Genomic DNA, 16,655 nt, shown 5'->3' on the forward strand with positions numbered 1-16,655 from the left:
TGGAGTATCTAGGTGACATTAGGGTTTTGGTTGATTTGTGTCTTAAGGTGTTATTCTAGTATGAACTCTAGGATAGATTGAACGGAAAGAATAGCTTCGTGTTATTTTACTACAGACTCTTGAATAGATCGATCAGAAAGAATAACTTTGAGGTGGTTTCGTACCCTACAATAATCTCTTCATTTGTTCTCCGCTATTAGTGACTTTGGAGTGACTCTTTGTTGCATGTTAAGGGATAATTATATGATCCAATTATGTTATTATTGTTGAGAGAACTTGCACTAGTGAAACTATGAACCCTAGGCCTTGTTTCCTAGCATTGCAATACCGTTTGTGCTCACTTTTATCATTAGTTACCTTGTTGTTTTTATAAATTTAAGATTACAAAAACCTATATCTACCATCCATATTGCACTTGTATCACCATCTCTTCGCCGAACTAGTGCACATATACAATTTACATTGTATTGGGTGTGTTGGGGACACAAGAGACTCTTTATTATTTGGTTGCAGGGTTGTTTGAGAGATACCATCTTCATCCTACGCCTCCCACGGATTGATAAACCTTAGGTCATCCACTTGAGGGAAATTTGCTACTTCTACAAACCTCTGCACTTGGAGGCCCAACAACGTCTACAAGAAGGTTGTGTAGTAGACAACAGGGTTACGATGTCTACACTCAACTTTGTCGTTGGCGTTGTTGGGAACTCCACAACCTTGTTGTTACTTCCACTATATGGATTGAGGTAATAGTATTTATGTTACTTTATACATGTGATTTACCTCTGTTATAAATCCTCGGGTATTGTGTGTGTCAGCATACCGATCCAGGGATGACACTTAAGCACAGAGACTTCGATCCATTCGGGTCGGGTCGCTACATCATGAAAATATATACAACAAGATCAGACCATCTGTTCTAAGCTTAACTAAAAGGAACATAATAACAACCACTGATAAACATGTACAAACATTATTGAAGAGAACCTATTCCACCGAGCTAACTATTCAGGAAGCAGTAGTGAAGGTCATAAATGACATCAGGTGGCCACTGAGAGCACACGATAATACTACCTGAGGTCATGACTATCTCACGCTTGGTAAAATCCACATCCGAAACAATCCAGCTGCTACTAATTTGTCCTTAATTTGAGGCCAATCTCTCCTAAAACCGATCTTGAAGGAAGCTTGAGAGGACCGAAATATCCATCGCACGGATTTAAAATCAACCCAAACCTAATCAACCAAATTGACATCACGATGCCAACAAGTCATGTTGAATCGATCGCGACCGAGTAGATCAGAGGGTCAGCAGAGAGATCCGGATTAGTTCGTGCGTGCTGGGGATTGTGGGGGCAGACGAGGGATCAAGAGCACCACCTACATGATTGGCATGGAGAAGAAGAAAGGGGAACCCTAGACCTAGGGGCGGCTACTCGTTGGGAGCCCTCCGCCACCAGAACCTGCCTCTCCCCGCGGATCCAGTCCACCTCGAACCGCTGCACCAGATCCCGCCGTTTCCTTGCATCGCCTGGAGCCCCGCTGCATTGACTCGGCTGCATCGCCATGTCAAATTAGTCACCTAAAAAATCACGGATTGAATTCTTACAAATGCAGGGTTTTTTCATAAACGGAACGTTTTCTTTTTTGCGGGGAAATACTGAGAGCTTTATTGAATAAAAGCGTTCGTCGAGCAGTCTGCCAACAGGCTACGTCAATCGTGCAAGTATGCTTCTCACATATATGAGTGGAGTCGTTGCTGATCTTACAACATGATGAATATCAAAAGAATTTAAACTACCAGCAAGCTCTCCAATTTCTACTAAGATAGGAGCCACGACCGATCGAGAATCATGGCGAGTATTCCAGAGTTTGACTACCTCCAGACAATCCGTCTCCAACATGACATTTGAAAACCCCCTCAAGTTGGCGAAAATAACACCTTCTCGCACGGCCATCGCCTCCGCTATGAGAGGATCCATAACTCCAGGATATGGTTTACTCCATGCCCCAAGAAAATAAATAGGGGAGTGTGCAACACCCCCGGCTCCTCCTTTACCATCTTCACGTTTGATTGCAGCATCCGTAATGATCTTGACGAGGCCTGGTTCAGAAGGTCGCCACCCATGTCCCGGCATTACTAGGGTGTGCCGTCGGGGTATATCCAAAAGGGCTAGTGTCTCCATGGTAAGGCGAACTGGCATCACCGAATCAAGCTTGTCTTCCGTATGCGTCAGCCTATTTCTAATGCCATATCGACCACATGACTGAGACTAAAACAGCTTGGTCTCTGGAAGTAAATTGTTCGCCGCAAACAATATCCTTGGCCCATGTTACTGGATGCAGTATTGGCATATGAAAATCGAATAGTTGTTGCGCCTCCTCCCAGAAGCTTACTGTGTGTGCACACTTCAATAATGCATGCTCCAGGTCCTCCTCACTAGCCAAACAAAATTTACAAAGATTTTGTTGCCCTATATGCCAATGTACCAGTGTACATTCATCAGGTAGAATACCCCTTAAAACTCGCCGGAAGGAAACTCTGACCTTGGGTGACACATTGAGCTTCCAAAGCGAATTCCACAACCGTTGATTATCAAATATGGATCCACTTAAAAATAGATTGCGGGTTCAATTGCCAAAAAATACGAAGACTTTTATGCAAAAATACCGTGATGGTGAGCGGGCAGAAGCGATCAGTGCTTTATTATTAGGTAAATATAAATATTAGGGCATCTCCAACATCGACCATTAAACCACCCGCAATAGTCTGAACTGTGTGGTCCGAACGTGTGTCATCATCCAACGCGGGCCTGAATTTGTCCGCTGATCAGTTTGGACACATTTTTTCTCATAAAACTGAGACAAAGTGGGGGCGGGGGGTTTTGCGGACGGTCGGACCACTGTCATTTCAGCGTCTAACCGCCCTGGCCCATTCGAAAACCCACCTGCCTCTATCGCGTTTTCCATGCAATATCTGCACTGCAATCTGGCCTAGAGCATGTAGCGGCCAGCATTGATGCCAAGCGACGCGATCGGACATGAAGGCGCTGACGGACCCGACCTCTCGGGCGCCACCACTTCAATGCGAACGCTGCATCCCGAGAAACCAACTCCGGTTGCGACCAGCCCTTTGCATGGCCTTCCCGCAGCTATTTAAGCCTTGTGCCCGCGATGCATCCGCACTTCGTCCCCTCCTCCTCCTCTCCGAGCCCCTCCAACTCCAACAGCAATACCGAAGTCGTGGTTCTCCACGCCGACAAGCTGAAGCGGTGACGGTGGCAGTTCATCATCAGGCGGATCTTGGTGTCGCTGCCCTTGCTCTCAGGGCCCCTCAACACCCACGACGGTCGACTCCTCCGGCAAAGAGAAGATCGCCATCTCCAACAAAGAGGAGGACTAGAAGCCCCAGTAGCAGCCGGAGCAGCGGTCGCACTTCCCCGCGGAGGCGGCTCTGACGGACGAAGAGTTTGTCCGTCAGATGGGCCGCCCAGCGCCACCGTCGTTGGAGGAGCCACCATCCCCGTCGCGGTACCGCATCAAGCGGAAACCAGGGTCCCACTCCGGCAGGTGAAGGAGGAGCCTGCCTCCCCCACGCGGAACCGCTGCGGCATCTAGATCGAGCACCGCATGAAGGACGAGCGCCCGTCGCTGCAACCGTCGCCCGCAATCAAGAAGGCGTGAGGCCGCATCCTCCACTACCTCGGAGATGGCGGTGCCGGCGGTTGAGGCAGGGGGGTACGGAGGAGGTTGCTTGCGTCATGGGTAAAGAGAAGCGGGCGTGGGGCTCTATGATGGCTGACTAATGCGCATTGAGGAGAGGAAGTTTCCTGGAAATTTGCTCGAGAGAATAACTCACACTTGCCCATCCTCCTACCGGCGTCATACTGGTAGACAGTGTTGGGAAACCACGAGGGTGGCGGCGGCTAGCGCACGAAGCGCTCGGGATAGCCCCTCCCGGTTCCACACTTTACGTTAAGTGGGTACTTATCCCTTGACCCTTTACCCCAATATAAAGAAACGAGGAGCAATCATTGTAACAGTTGATCATTCATTAATAAAGACAGTCTCCTCCATATTTCTGTGCCATCTACTTTCGCGTGTTCGACTACTTCGTCTACGATGCTCGCTCTCGCTCCGCAACCTCGGACCGGACTCGCCGGCGGAGTTGCGGAACACGTTATCAGCATGCTTCGCTCCATCAACTCTCCATCAAGCCTGCGTCAAGCCTGCATCACGCAGGCTTTCGTCGATCCCGCGGATGTATAAGATCTGATCTCCAGTTTTGCAAAAATGGATTCCTTTCGTTACTGCGATTCACTTTTTGCGACTAGTTTATTTTTTCGGATTTATTTCACCTATGGTGTGGATTTTCCTCCCAAGAACCGAGCTGACGAATACGTCGCCGACCAATGTTGATGTTCTTGGATCAAGAGGAACTTGTTGAATGCACTATAGGGAGTCGGTACAGATCGTGATCCAGATGATCACGGTACCGCCGCAACGCACCCGCTGTGCCACGAGCCATCGATGTTCCCGATGAACACGATGATGTTTTTGAGATCCTGATGGCGCCGTCTCAAGCAGCTGGCCATACCCGTGCCCGATGCACGCTCGTGCCGCCGTGTGCCCTGCTGGCCGCCCCCGCGTGCGCGCGAGGTAGCCGCGCCCGGCGGGCTGGCTGGCTTGGCACTTGCCGCCGCCGCCGCGCCATGGCCGCGGGCCCCGCTGGCCGCGCCATGGCCGCGCCACGCCGTCCCGCCTCGCTGGTCGTGCCATGTGCGCCGCTGCACCGTGTGTGCGCACGGGCCTGTCGAGGCCGCCGCCGCTCGGGCGCTCGGGCGCTAGGGTGCTAGGGTTGGAAACCCTAGCGACCCCTGAGGGCCGGCCCAGCGGGTTGTGCACAATTAAAAAGGGGGGAGGGCGGTGGGGCTGGCTACACGGGCCGACGGCCCATTTTACGGCCTGCAGACGAACTGGGCCAGACCAGAGAGCGCGCGCGCGTGGTTATTCGCGTTTTAGCCCCTGGAATTTCCTATTTTTATGCGCATTGTATTCCTGCTGTAATATTTCGCGTAGAAGCCCCTGGAACTGCCTGTTTCGGTGAAATATGCGTTTTGGGGCTTTAAAATGCCTCGGGAATTCAATTTTTGGGCTAGTTTTCACGTAAGAAATGCGCTTAACATGCTATCTTTTGTAACATGTTTTTATTGTATGTTTTTACTATTGTAGATTAACTGTTTAGCACTCTTAATCACTAAGTAAATCATATAATAACATGTTTTAAATAATGGAACGTCATTTTTATTGAATAAGTTTATCAACATCGCATTTGTGCAAAAGATTACCTGTTGTAATCTCATGATTTTTGCATAAATTGCAGATGGCCAGAATCGTTCACAAGGAGTTTGCTGAGTTGGCCCAGACGGGGCTGAACTATCTGTCATGGGACTCGGACTGTGAGATCTTTCTCCAGGGCAAAACCCTCCTGAGGGCGATCGGTAAGGGGACCCAGCTGGCCCCCACTGATGCCAAGTTTGAAACTGAGAATGCGCAGGCTCTGCATTTTCTTCGTCATCACCTGTCACCTACTCTGAAAGACGAGTATATGCCTGAGCGGAGTGCTTCTGGCCTTTGGACCGCTCTTAAGCAGCGGTTTGAGCGGCTGAAGTACATTGTTAAGCCACGTGCAGAGGCAGAGTGGATCCGTCTGAGGTTTGCAGACTTCAAGACAGTTGGGGAGTACAATTCGGCTCTACACCGGATTTGTACGACTCTTCAGATGTGTGGTACTGAGATTACCGACACTCAGAAGATTGAGAAAACCCTATCCACTTTCCACCCTAATCCTATCCGCACGGAACTACCGCCAGGGAAACTACACGAGGTATTCAGAGTTGATTGACGTCCTCCATGTGGCAGAGGCGCAGGACGAGGTTCTGAAAAAGAACTTTGTCGCGCAACCACTTGGGGGAGTTCTCGCCAGGAGGTGAATGCTCTCAAAGTCCGCAAGCCTCAACAGAAGAAGAGGGGCCGCAAGGGAAAGAAGAAGGGCCCTCAGCCCCCCCGCCCCGGCTAAGCAGCAAAAGCCGAGCAAGGGGGGCAGAGGCCTCAGGACTGCTTCTGGTGTGGCTCAGTGGAGCATTTCTCCCACCAGTGCCGCGCACCACAGGAGGTCGTTGATGCATATAAGGCTCGGAAGGCGCGTGATACGCACCTCACCTTGGTTCAGGAGGGAGCACCACCGGCGCCCATGGCGGCACCCGTGATGATCTCTACGCCCCCTGCTGCGCCCATCGCGGAGACCCCCGTGGTGCCCGTCGCGGTGGCTTTGGCGGTCTCTAGTGACGCCAACGTTGCCATGGAGGTTGACCACATGGTCGCCTCGGCGGTGCCGCAACTAGATGTTGATGCTGCCTCCAAGATGATTTCTAAGGAGGATCAGCTCATTAGTATGGAGATTGCGGCTAAGGTCAATGGCTTCTTCACCGAGGTTACTTAGCATACCTCTTTGGTTATCATGATTCCGTGATTTGATACAATAAACTCGAATAAATTTGATTTGGTTGTGAGCTCTACGAGAGCATAAACTTATTCTTTACTTTGGCGATTGGATGACATTTATTCATTTATTCCATTATTTATACATGATAGTATGTTATGTTCTAAGATGTGTGCATTTATTTTTAATGTAGTTTCTTCCTCATTACATTAATTAGATGTCATATTTTAAAACGCGTGTGGCGCCCGAATGGAGGAAACGTGCCTTGCCGATAGCGCCACCACTCATACCATTTTACGAGAAACTAAGTACTTTGAGTCCATTAAAAATCTCCGGGAAGTATTATGACAATCACCGGCTGTGGTTCTCACATAGTTGGCTCCGGACGAGCCACTATTATACTTCCTATGGGAACAATTTTGATCATTAATGATGCGTTGTTTTACCTGGAGTCGACTCATACTCTTTTGAGATTTAGAGACATCCGCGCTAATGGTTTCCATATTGAGACCGATGATGAAAACGGCAAGGAGTGCCTACTCATCACAAAGCGGGATGCAAGTGGTAAACATGTTATCGAAAGGCTTCCTTCGTTCGACACAGGGCTATACTACACTAAAATAGTAGCACCGCCCATGTACACTATCCTCAAGACCGTTTCTAGAAGCTCTGAACTCTTCTGCCTCTGGCACGATAGGTTAGGCCACCCCGGACTTAGGATGATGATAAATATAATAAACAACTCGCATGGTCATAATGTTAACGTGAAGAACTTCCCGAATCCCGATGATTTCATGTGCTCCGCATGCGCTAAGGGGAAGTTAGTCATTAGGCCATCGCCCCTCAAGGTGAGGGATGAAATCCCCGCGTTCTTGGAGCGTATCCAAGGGGACATATGCGGTCCAATTCAGCCCCTCACGGGGCCATTTCGGTACTTCATGGTGCTCATTGATGCTTCCTCTAAATGGTCCAATGTTTGCCTGCTGTCAACATGGAACCATGCCTTTGCAAAGCTGATCTCTCAGATCATACAAATGAGGAATAATTTCCCTGATTATCGTATAAAGTCTATTCGAATGGACAACGCCGGAGAATTTACTTCAAAGGCGTTCGATGATTATTGCATGGCAATGGGAATCAAAGTTGAGCACTCGGTACCGCATGTTCATACACAAAATGGACTTGCCGAGGCATTGATTAAAAGAATTAAATTCATTGCCCGACCGCTCCTTCAGAGTTGTAACTTACCAACTACATGTTGGGGCCACGCAGTGTTACACGCGGCCAATCTCATCAACTTTCGACCGTCGGCCTACAACATCCACTCTCCTGTTCAGCTTGCGCAAGGGTCGGCACCAAAAATTTCCCACCTTCGTAGGTTCGGTTGCCAGGTATATGTACCAATACCACCACCTCAGCGACCGGCGATGGGCCCGCTCCGTAAGTCGGGGATATACGTTGGTTATGAGACTGTGTCCATAACCAGGTATCTGGACCCCATGACAGGTGACTGTCACACGGCTCGTTTTGCTGATTGCATTTTTGACGAGGATTTTTTTCCCGATTTTAGGGGGAGAGAATCAACCCCTTGATGCTAAAAGTCGAGAAATCACGTGGCAAGCCATGGGAATCCATGCTCATGACCCGCGCACTGCTGAGACTGAGAGAGAAGTCCAAAAGATAATAGATTTGAAGTCATTAGCAAATCAACTGCCTAACCACTTTAGTGACTTAAAGACTGTGACAAAATCGCATGTGCATGCGCGCAATGCACCGGAAAGGGTTGAAATACCGAAGAAAAATGATGGTATACCGCTCCCGTCCAAAGGCCTAAAAGGACGAGAGATCCGGCTTCTCAAATCCCAAGTACTCGGGGACGCCCGACGAAAAAGGATAAGAGAGATTTATTACAGCTTGTCGCCGAAGTACCCCAAAGTGAAACGGGGAGCCAGTCGAGACCTAGCACAAGTACAGAAAATTAAGTGCACGAAATTCCGGACTTAAACTTTCCCATAGGGGAAACACCCAGTGGAGATGTGTGCGCACACATCGGCGCGGGAAATCTAAAGGACCTTGCTCTCATAATGGGAAATTTGGTAGAGCAAGTGTTTGCGCCGGATGCGCTCCATGACGAAATGGCCATAAATTATATTTATACGGGGGAGTCCCTGAACCGAGCAACGGTGATTGTCGACATTAACTTTGCTACGAAAATTGCCTCAATCATAGATCTTGACCCTGAGCCTAACACACTCGCTGATTGCAAGAAAAGGTCGGATTGGAAAGATTGGCAGCAGGCAATTACTGCCGAATTATTATCTCTCAACAAAAGGAAGGTGTTCGGACCAGTTTGTCGAACTCCTCCCCACATTCGCCCTGTTGGCCATAGGTGGGTTTTTGTTCGAAAGAGAGATGAAAATAATAAGGTAGTACGGTACAAAGCAAGGCTCGTCGCTCAAGGGTTCACTCAACGATCAGGTGTCGATTTTGAGGAGACTTATTCCCTGGTCATGGATGGAGTTACCTTTAGATACTTGATCTCGATGGCAGTAAACATGGGCTTGAAAATGAAACTAATTGATGTTGTCACTACTTACCTGTATGGTAACTTGGATTCGAACATATACATGAAGGTTCCAGAAGGTATCCCTGTTTCGAACCATGATAGAGCAAACAGGGGTCTATACAGTGTTCAACTTCAAAAGGCACTGTACGGACTCAGATAGTCTGGTAGAATGTGGTACAGTCGCTTAAGTGATTTCCTTCATGAGAAGGGCTACATGAGCAATAAAGATTGCCCATGTGTTTTTATACGGCGATTCCAAGACGGATTCTGTATAATCTCGGTGTACGTGGACGATTTAAACATAATCGGTACGCCTGAGGATATTGAGGAAGCGAGTTCCTACCTGATGTCGGAATTCGAGATGAAGGATTTGGGTAAAACCAAGTTATGTCTAGGTCTGCAACTTGAACATTCCTCTGATGGGATTCTAGTGCACCGGTCGGCCTACACCCAGAAGGTGTTGGAGAGATTTGGATTTGATAAGGCATATCCTTCTAAGACCCCGGTGGTCGGAAGATCTTTACAGCCAGACAAGGACCCGTTCAGGCCAAAGAAAGAGGGGGAGGAAACTCTGGGACCAGAGGTTCCTTACCTGAGTGCAGTTGGAGCACTCATGTACCTCGCAAATTGTACATGGCCAGACATTGCGTTCGCCGTCAGTTTGCTTGCTCGGTACAGTTCTGAACCTACCAAGAGACATTGGAAAGGTGTCAAGGACGTCTTCCGTTACCTGCAAGGGACCAAAGATCTTGGCCTGTTTTATAAAAGAAATCAAGACCTATCTATTATAGGCTATGCCGATACTGGGTACCTATCGAACCCGCATGATTGCAAATCACAGACTGGATATGTTTTCCTTTGTGGTGGAACTGTGTTTTCCTGAAAATCGTCCAAGCAAACATTTGTGTTGACTTCCACGAACCACTCGGAAATCATGGCACTATTCGAAGCGTCAAAAGAGTGTGTATCGCTTCGGCGGATGATCGGCCACATTCAGCAGACATGTGGGCTGAACACCGTACAAACCCCTACCATTACCTATGAAGATAATGATGTTTGTGTTGCACAAGTCCAGATGGGTTATGTGAAGAGTAACCTCACAAAGCATATTAGTCCCAAGTTCTTCTATGCACATGAGCTGCAACAATTGAACGAGGTGAGAGTTTTGCATACTAAGTCCTGTGACAATCTTGCTGATATGTTCACTAAATCATTACCTGCATTAACCTTATAGAGGTGTGTGCATGGAATCGGTATGATGAGACTTAGAGAGATACAAGGTTCGAGGGGAGAAACTTCACAAATTCGTCGTTAAAATCTCGATCCTAATGATCGAGTACTCAACTTGATGGTTGAGTGGATTGTACTCTTTTTCTCTTGAGTGAGTTTTCCTGATGTTTCTCACACGAGGTTTTTGACGAGGCAATTCGTGCAATACAACAACGTATACTGTGTTCTCTTTCTCCATATTTTTTCCCACTGGATTTTTCGGAGTTTTAAAGCATGTATATACGGATAATTACCCAAGGGGGAGTGTTGGGAAACCGGCCCACCACGAGGGTGGCGGCGGCTAGCGCAAGAAGCGCTCGGGATAGCCCCTCCTGATTCCACACTTTACGTTAAGTAGGTACTTATCTCTCGACCCTTTACCCCTATATAAAGAGACGAGAAGCAATCATTGTAACAGTTGATCATTGATTAATAAAGATAGTCTCCTCCATATTTCTCTGTGTCATCTACTTTCGCGTACCCGCAAAAAAAAATCTACTTTCGCGTGTTCGACTACTTCGTCTACGACGCTCGTTCTCGCTCCGCAACCTCGGACCGAACTCGCCGGCGGAGTTGCGGAACAGACAGCGCGAGCGCGCGCCCCGCGTTCCACTCCTCGCCGCGCCCCGCGAGCCACATCGTTCCTCGTATACACCGGCAGCGGAACAGACAGCGCGAGCGCGCGCCCCCGCATTCCACTCCTCGCCGCGCCCCGCGAGCCACATCGTTCCTCGTATACACCGGCAGCGGAACAGACAGCGCGAGCGCGCGCCCCCGCATTCCACTCCTCGCCGCGCCCCGCGAGCCACATCGTTCCTCGTATACACCGGCAGCGGAACAGACAGCGCGAGCGCGCGCCCCCGCATTCCACTCCTCGCCGCGCCCCGTGAGCCACATCGTTCCTCGTATACACCGGCACCGAGCAGCAAAGTTTAACCGTCACCCATGAGTCATGGTCGCCCCGCGCGCGGTGCGCGGTGCGGTGCGACCTTTCACACTCCAAAATTCCAGCCATGTATTTGGCCATCGCTCTCGACCTATATAAAGCCTCCCGTAGCTTGTTACCAAAACACCAGTACTTTCTGACTCCGTAGTCGCGGATAAAAGGGCTGGCCTAGCCTTCCCTAGTGAATCTCTCTTCCAGTTTGTTTTTCATTTCCTTTCCCTTCCTTGTTCGCACTTTTTTTTCCTGGAAGAAGCGTGTTCCTCAACTCCACGAGAGCAGCTTAGCCAGCTACCGTTCCTCTCCTCCACCTACTTTCTTCGTGAAAAGATCCTTCTGCATTTTCCCCAAACTTGACCTCGACGAAAGCATCTACGTTACGTTATACTACATGTCTGTGAATTTCGCCCTATGCACATGTTATATAGAGCAACTGTTCGTGGTGGCACTCAACGACGACAAGAAGGCAGAGAAGAAGAGGCGGCAAAAGGCGATAAAAAGGAAGAAAGAAAAAGAAATGCAAAAGAAGAAAAGACTGGGGAAAAAGAGCAAGACAAAGGGAAAGAAGCCAACGCATTTTTTGACAATAATAAGAACAAGGGGGGTTTCTCTGTTTTCAGCCTTCATGTGCATGAAGATCTGAATGAATGCTTGTGATTCCCTCGGGAAAAAAAAAAAGAATGAATCCTTGTGATACATGGTACATACGCTTTACATGTCAAAATAGAGTTGTGTTTCATTTTATTTTTTGAGTTGAAATAAAGTTGTATTTCATCTTAGCCCACTCTAATGCTTATGTGATTGAAAACAGAGTTGTACCTTCTACTCATTTCAGGGACAGCTAATTCTGAACGGAGCTTGTACTTTGTATCAATTAAACCTGCAATGCAGTTTCTAGTCTATCAAAGTGAATGTGGATGTTGCTTATTCCTCCATTAATCTAATATTATAGATCTTTAACAAAAAAATTCTAATACCTATTGATTGCCGCATTAACACAATATCTTATCAACTTGAAGTCTGGAATCAAACATCACACTCAGGGGAACAAATACTGAAGGTTTTGTGCTAGAGATCAGGAGCTGAAATTAGTTTCCACTTTCAAGCAAATCATGGAGCTACAGTAATCTGTGATAGTCATGAGAGATTTACAGTCATATCATGGTAATACACCCTCAGTGCCGGTAAAATGTTATTTACAAACAGAAAAAGGTCATGTATCCAAAAAGATCGAAGACATAGGCATGTGATTTGACCGTAAAACGTGGAACTTTCAATTGGTTCTGTCTGTGGATACAGATAAATCAGCATGGGTGCTTTCCACGTCGTCGTCTAATACAAGATCTTTTTCCAGATTTTTCCCAATTTGAGAATCTGATAATCTGTTGCCAATGAGCTCCCGCAGCTCGAACTCACTAGGAAACCTCTGCTCAGATAATTTTGAGAAGACCTGAAAATGTGAAAAGTAGTTTACTAGGATTAGCGTAATGGATCCAGAGGGGGCTATCACATGAATATCAGCTCTGAAGAACCTGGAATGACCAACACATTAAGCATAGGTACAATATAATCCTGAGAAAGATTTGTACATTCATATTCAGGGAACAAGTACCCTTCCGGTCCACTTTTAGGGAATACAAGCAATCACTTATTCTAAAGCAGGCTGGTATATGAATATTACTGACTAGATGATCCCACTACTTAGTTCATTCTCGGCTCAGCGTTCCAGTAGCAACTAACCTAATAATCTAATATGATCGCTTGATTTATTGTATCACTACACCATAACCGTAACACACAATTTTATAATGCAGGGCAATGAAGTGCAACAAAGGGTGTATCATAGAAACATACCAGTTGTCCATTGCAGTAAACTTCAAAGGCGCCAGAACTTTGTAGAAGAGACTGAGCAAAATTGCCAAACATCCAGACTGATGCCATGGTTCCAAACCTATTAGCACGCAGTGAGTAATACCACGGAGGTGGTACCATCCCAAATCTAGGGAAAATCTGATCACCAGCCATTAATGTTGCTATTGCTCCAACTTGAACAAAAGGCACCATTTTGCCGAGGGCGCGTTTTGGGAAGGGTGGAGGGTAGTTTTCCAAGACGACATGAATCCCAGGAAATGAGGTATCCAGCATGCGCTTCATGGTCATCGCATTTCCCCTGCAGAATTTAGTTTGAAATTATACCATTGTCTGCATACTGATTCATAACAGAGACCACAAGACAATTTCACAAATACTCCCTCCGTAACATAATATAAGACGTTTTTTGACACTGTCATGGTGTCAAAAAACGTCTTATATTATGTTACAGAGGAGTAATTAACAGAGTATGCTAGAAAAACAAAGTATGATGCTAAAGGGACTACATAGACATCATAAACGAAATTATAAAGACTTCACTCTGTAGGATTTTCATTAAACCATGTCGATAAGAACCTTTTGCTCCGACATACACAGAAACAACCGTTGGTTTAGCTTCATTTGTAAGGTCTAAAGAATATACATCCCGCATACGTATTGCAGATCTTCATTGCATTTCTTTTTAGTTACATACAAGCAGTGATTAGCGATTAGAAGACCAGAAAGAAATATTATGCAAGCCACCTGTAATCATTTTTTGGATATATAATCCACAAATATAGTTCTTGTTTCATCTTTTTGCTTCTCTCAAACAAATAGTCGTGGAACTGATTTACTGTTTTATCTGCCTTGCAAAGCATATAATGACCCAGCAGCATAAATGGCTGCACATAAGGTCAGGAACGGGTTGGAAGCAGTCTGAAGTGGATAGATTATGCTGATAAGTTGCAATTCTTACATAATGAAGTTCACAAGGTACCCAACAGTATGAATGAATGGGACAAAAATTGGCATTCTGTCTTAATAATTAAACTGTGTATCTGTGGACATGGAAAAATTGGTATACATACAAAGTAAACAGGATAACTAGCTTCTCAAACTCCATGGGCAGTACTCTCTCTCAACATTATTTATTCGCTTAAAACACACATGCAACACATGTAAAGGCAGTAATCTCCAGGCCCTTATCGCTCATTTGAAAGTCAAAACACCAAATAGAGATGATCTTCAAAATATCTTACTTTTGGTCAAACATTCAAAACTTAAGTGCAAAAGCCGAGCACGGTCCCGAAAAGTCATCCATCAAACTTCTCCACTCCAGTTGAAGATACAATAAAGTTTTTTTCCCCAGACACTAATTTATTCAGTTATTTCGAGGTATGCACTAACCTATCCCCATCATGACATGTATGGTAGACAGTTTGATGACGGGGCAGAAGGACTCGCCATAATAGAAGGCGGGCTGCTGGGAGTAGCCATGAATGACCCAACAAGCCTTGTAGTGGATGAGAGAGCAGTCTGAATGGAATATGTGTTTACACACCCACTTACTAGGCTGGTGCCAGCCGGAGGAGAAACTAGTGTCCACTTATCGTTGTCAAGAATAGCACGGAGCTCCGCAAGCATAGCCTCTTTCCAGAGAGGATCAAGGAGAGCGCTATGGTAGTTCGAGTGAATGGAAGAAAAGGGTAGAGGTTGACACAACGGCGCAGATGAGCATGTGGCGAAGACCAGGAACAGAGCAAGCGACAGGAACAGCAGCGGCAGGAGCAGATATGGTGTGGGCAAGGGGGAGGTGGCCCGGCGCAGCTGCTTCTGTGTGTGTGTGTGTGGGGGGGGGGGGGGGGGGCATCTGGAGGAGGAGCAGCAGCAGTCATCAAGGAGGGCACAAGAGGGGCAGAAATAGTGGTGCTGATAAAGTCTACAAGAAAGTAGAGCAACCCGCTCGTGTCGGTAGAGATCAAGGGTGGTAGCATAAAAGAAAATAGATTCATCAGTGTAGACGTGCCAAGAAATAATGGCGAGATGAAATAGAGAGGTTGAGGCAGTGATAGCCTTTGTGTGAGGAAGGATAACCAAGGAAGACACAAGCTGTGGTTTGATGCGAGAGCTTGTTGGTTGGTACTGGCAGATAGGTTGGGGTACCACAGGCAGCCGAAAGCCCAAAAACCCGAAGGTCGGAGTATTTTGGAGGATGTCCACACAGACGCTGGTAGAGAATAGCAAAGCGGACGCAACTATTCCATCATGCTATAGAGAGTACATGTGTGACATACAAGGCAGGTACAACAACAAATCACGTGAGATTAGGGATTACAATCGTGCAGTTAGGAAATAGGCAAACGCTACAGAATATCTAGTTAACAAAATTTCAATCAGATTTCCTAAAGCACATACCGGTCTCAATTCTGAAGATCCTTCATATTGCTTAGGTGTGATAATTGTAGCCGGTTCACATCATTATGAAGATTTTGAGATCTGAGCTCTCAACATCAGTCAAGCAAAGTGGAGCTCAGTTGACTGGCTGTCATGTGATGGGTGTTCTACACTAACCAAATTACACACATGGGCTTACTTTGGGGCCTCACAATTTGGACATTACTGATGAAACGTTAGGTCTCAGTATGGTCAACGGCCACAGTGTGTATCACAACCATCAGTTCCGGTGAAAAAATCTAACAAAATTTCTTGGATTTGATCTCTGAATTTAACACGGAAGCAAGAGTATGTGTGGAATTACTTGTAGGAGCAGGACGCGCAGAACTTCAACTCGACTGTGGTGCCGGAGCCAGGTCCATCCACCTGCGCCTCCTACGAAAAGGCACATGAGATCGTCCCGCTTCAGTCAGATCCGGGAACCGAACTGGCACTGGATCCAGGAGAAGGCTAGACTTACCGCCAACTGCGCGGAATCGGCGGCGTCGGGGGAGGAGTCACCAGGCTGGAAGGCGCCGGCGGCAGGCTGGGGGTGGCGGTGGGGCTTGGGGGCCGCCGGCGGCTGCGGCGCGAAGAGCGTGACGACGTCGGAGCAGAAGAGGAGGATGGGGAGGCCCAGGAGCACGAGCTGCACGCGGTCCATGGCGGCTGCGCTCGCTGCGTCGCTCTGCTCTGCTCCGTCCTCCGCGGGGAAGAAAGAAAGGACTCGACGACGACCGCCGCAGGGGGCTAGGAATTTTATGTTTTTTTTTCAAGAAATGCTAGGAATTTTGTGTGGCTCGCCGGGCCTGGCTCCACTTGGGCCTGAACGGGCAGGACGAATTGTCCGTGACTGATATGGTAGGCCCGGCCCAGAAGATAAACTACCTTGTCATAAAAGAATAAGATAGACATAATGGACGAAATCATCACAAGTTAAATTAAAAGGTACTCCTTACAACGTCACTCACCCCTTGTCACGCTGACAATTGGCTCACTGCATGCGTCACTTGCCGCAACCTTGAATTTCTTTTTCCGTACATTTGTTTATTCAAAATGGTTTCTCTCTTGAGTCGTGCGTCCAAATC

At 47.4% G+C, this 16,655-nt stretch overlaps 2 protein-coding genes and 1 pseudogene across 3 annotated transcripts; 2 read left to right on the forward strand and 1 right to left on the reverse strand.

Annotated features, from left to right (window-relative positions):
• The first annotated feature begins 5,383 nt into the window (after positions 1-5,383).
• Positions 5,384-6,502, forward strand: LOC147980625 (uncharacterized; annotated as a pseudogene).
• A 2,912-nt stretch (positions 6,503-9,414) lies between these two features.
• On the forward strand, positions 9,415-9,951 carry LOC147980626 (secreted RxLR effector protein 161-like). The gene has a single exon (XM_087515689.1). The coding sequence runs from the start codon at positions 9,415-9,417 to the stop codon at positions 9,949-9,951; it is 537 nt and encodes a 178-aa protein (XP_087371815.1).
• Positions 9,952-12,358: 2,407 nt separating this feature from the next.
• Positions 12,359-16,326, reverse strand: LOC125545205 (selT-like protein). Of its 2 annotated transcripts, none has more exons than XM_048709090.1 (4): positions 16,049-16,326; positions 15,893-15,954; positions 13,135-13,450; positions 12,359-12,730 (listed from the first exon to the last, which is right to left on the reverse strand). In XM_048709090.1, the coding sequence occupies exons 1-4, from the start codon at positions 16,229-16,231 to the stop codon at positions 12,554-12,556; spliced, it is 738 nt and encodes a 245-aa protein (XP_048565047.1). In that variant the 5' UTR covers positions 16,232-16,326; the 3' UTR covers positions 12,359-12,553. The 2 variants fall into 2 exon arrangements, with proteins under 2 accessions (XP_048565047.1, XP_048565046.1); XM_048709089.1 differs by having other exon boundaries at positions 15,893-15,963; positions 16,049-16,324.
• Between the last annotated feature and the right edge of the window lie 329 nt (positions 16,327-16,655).

Source organism: Triticum urartu, chromosome 3A, assembly GCF_056163025.1.
Source record: "Triticum urartu cultivar PI428250 chromosome 3A, HENAU_Tu73, whole genome shotgun sequence".
NCBI lineage: Eukaryota > Viridiplantae > Streptophyta > Magnoliopsida > Poales > Poaceae > Triticum > Triticum urartu.

What these genes read in the sequence shown, in the direction of transcription:
- LOC125545205 (XM_048709089.1), bottom strand. Translation starts at nt 16,231, where the DNA reads ATGGACCGCGTGCAGCTCGTGCTCCTGGGCCTCCCCATCCTCCTCTTC. An exon ending in CCGATTCCGCGCAGTTGGCG is followed by an intron (nt 15,964 to 16,048) that starts GTAAGTCTAGCC and finishes GCCTTTTCGTAG; the next exon opens with GAGGCGCAGGTGGATGGACC. An exon ending in TTTACTGCAATGGACAACTG is followed by an intron (nt 12,731 to 13,134) that starts GTATGTTTCTAT and finishes TCACATTTTCAG; the next exon opens with GTCTTCTCAAAATTATCTGA.
- LOC147980626 (XM_087515689.1), top strand. Translation starts at nt 9,415, where the DNA reads ATGTCGGAATTCGAGATGAAGGATTTGGGTAAAACCAAGTTATGTCTA.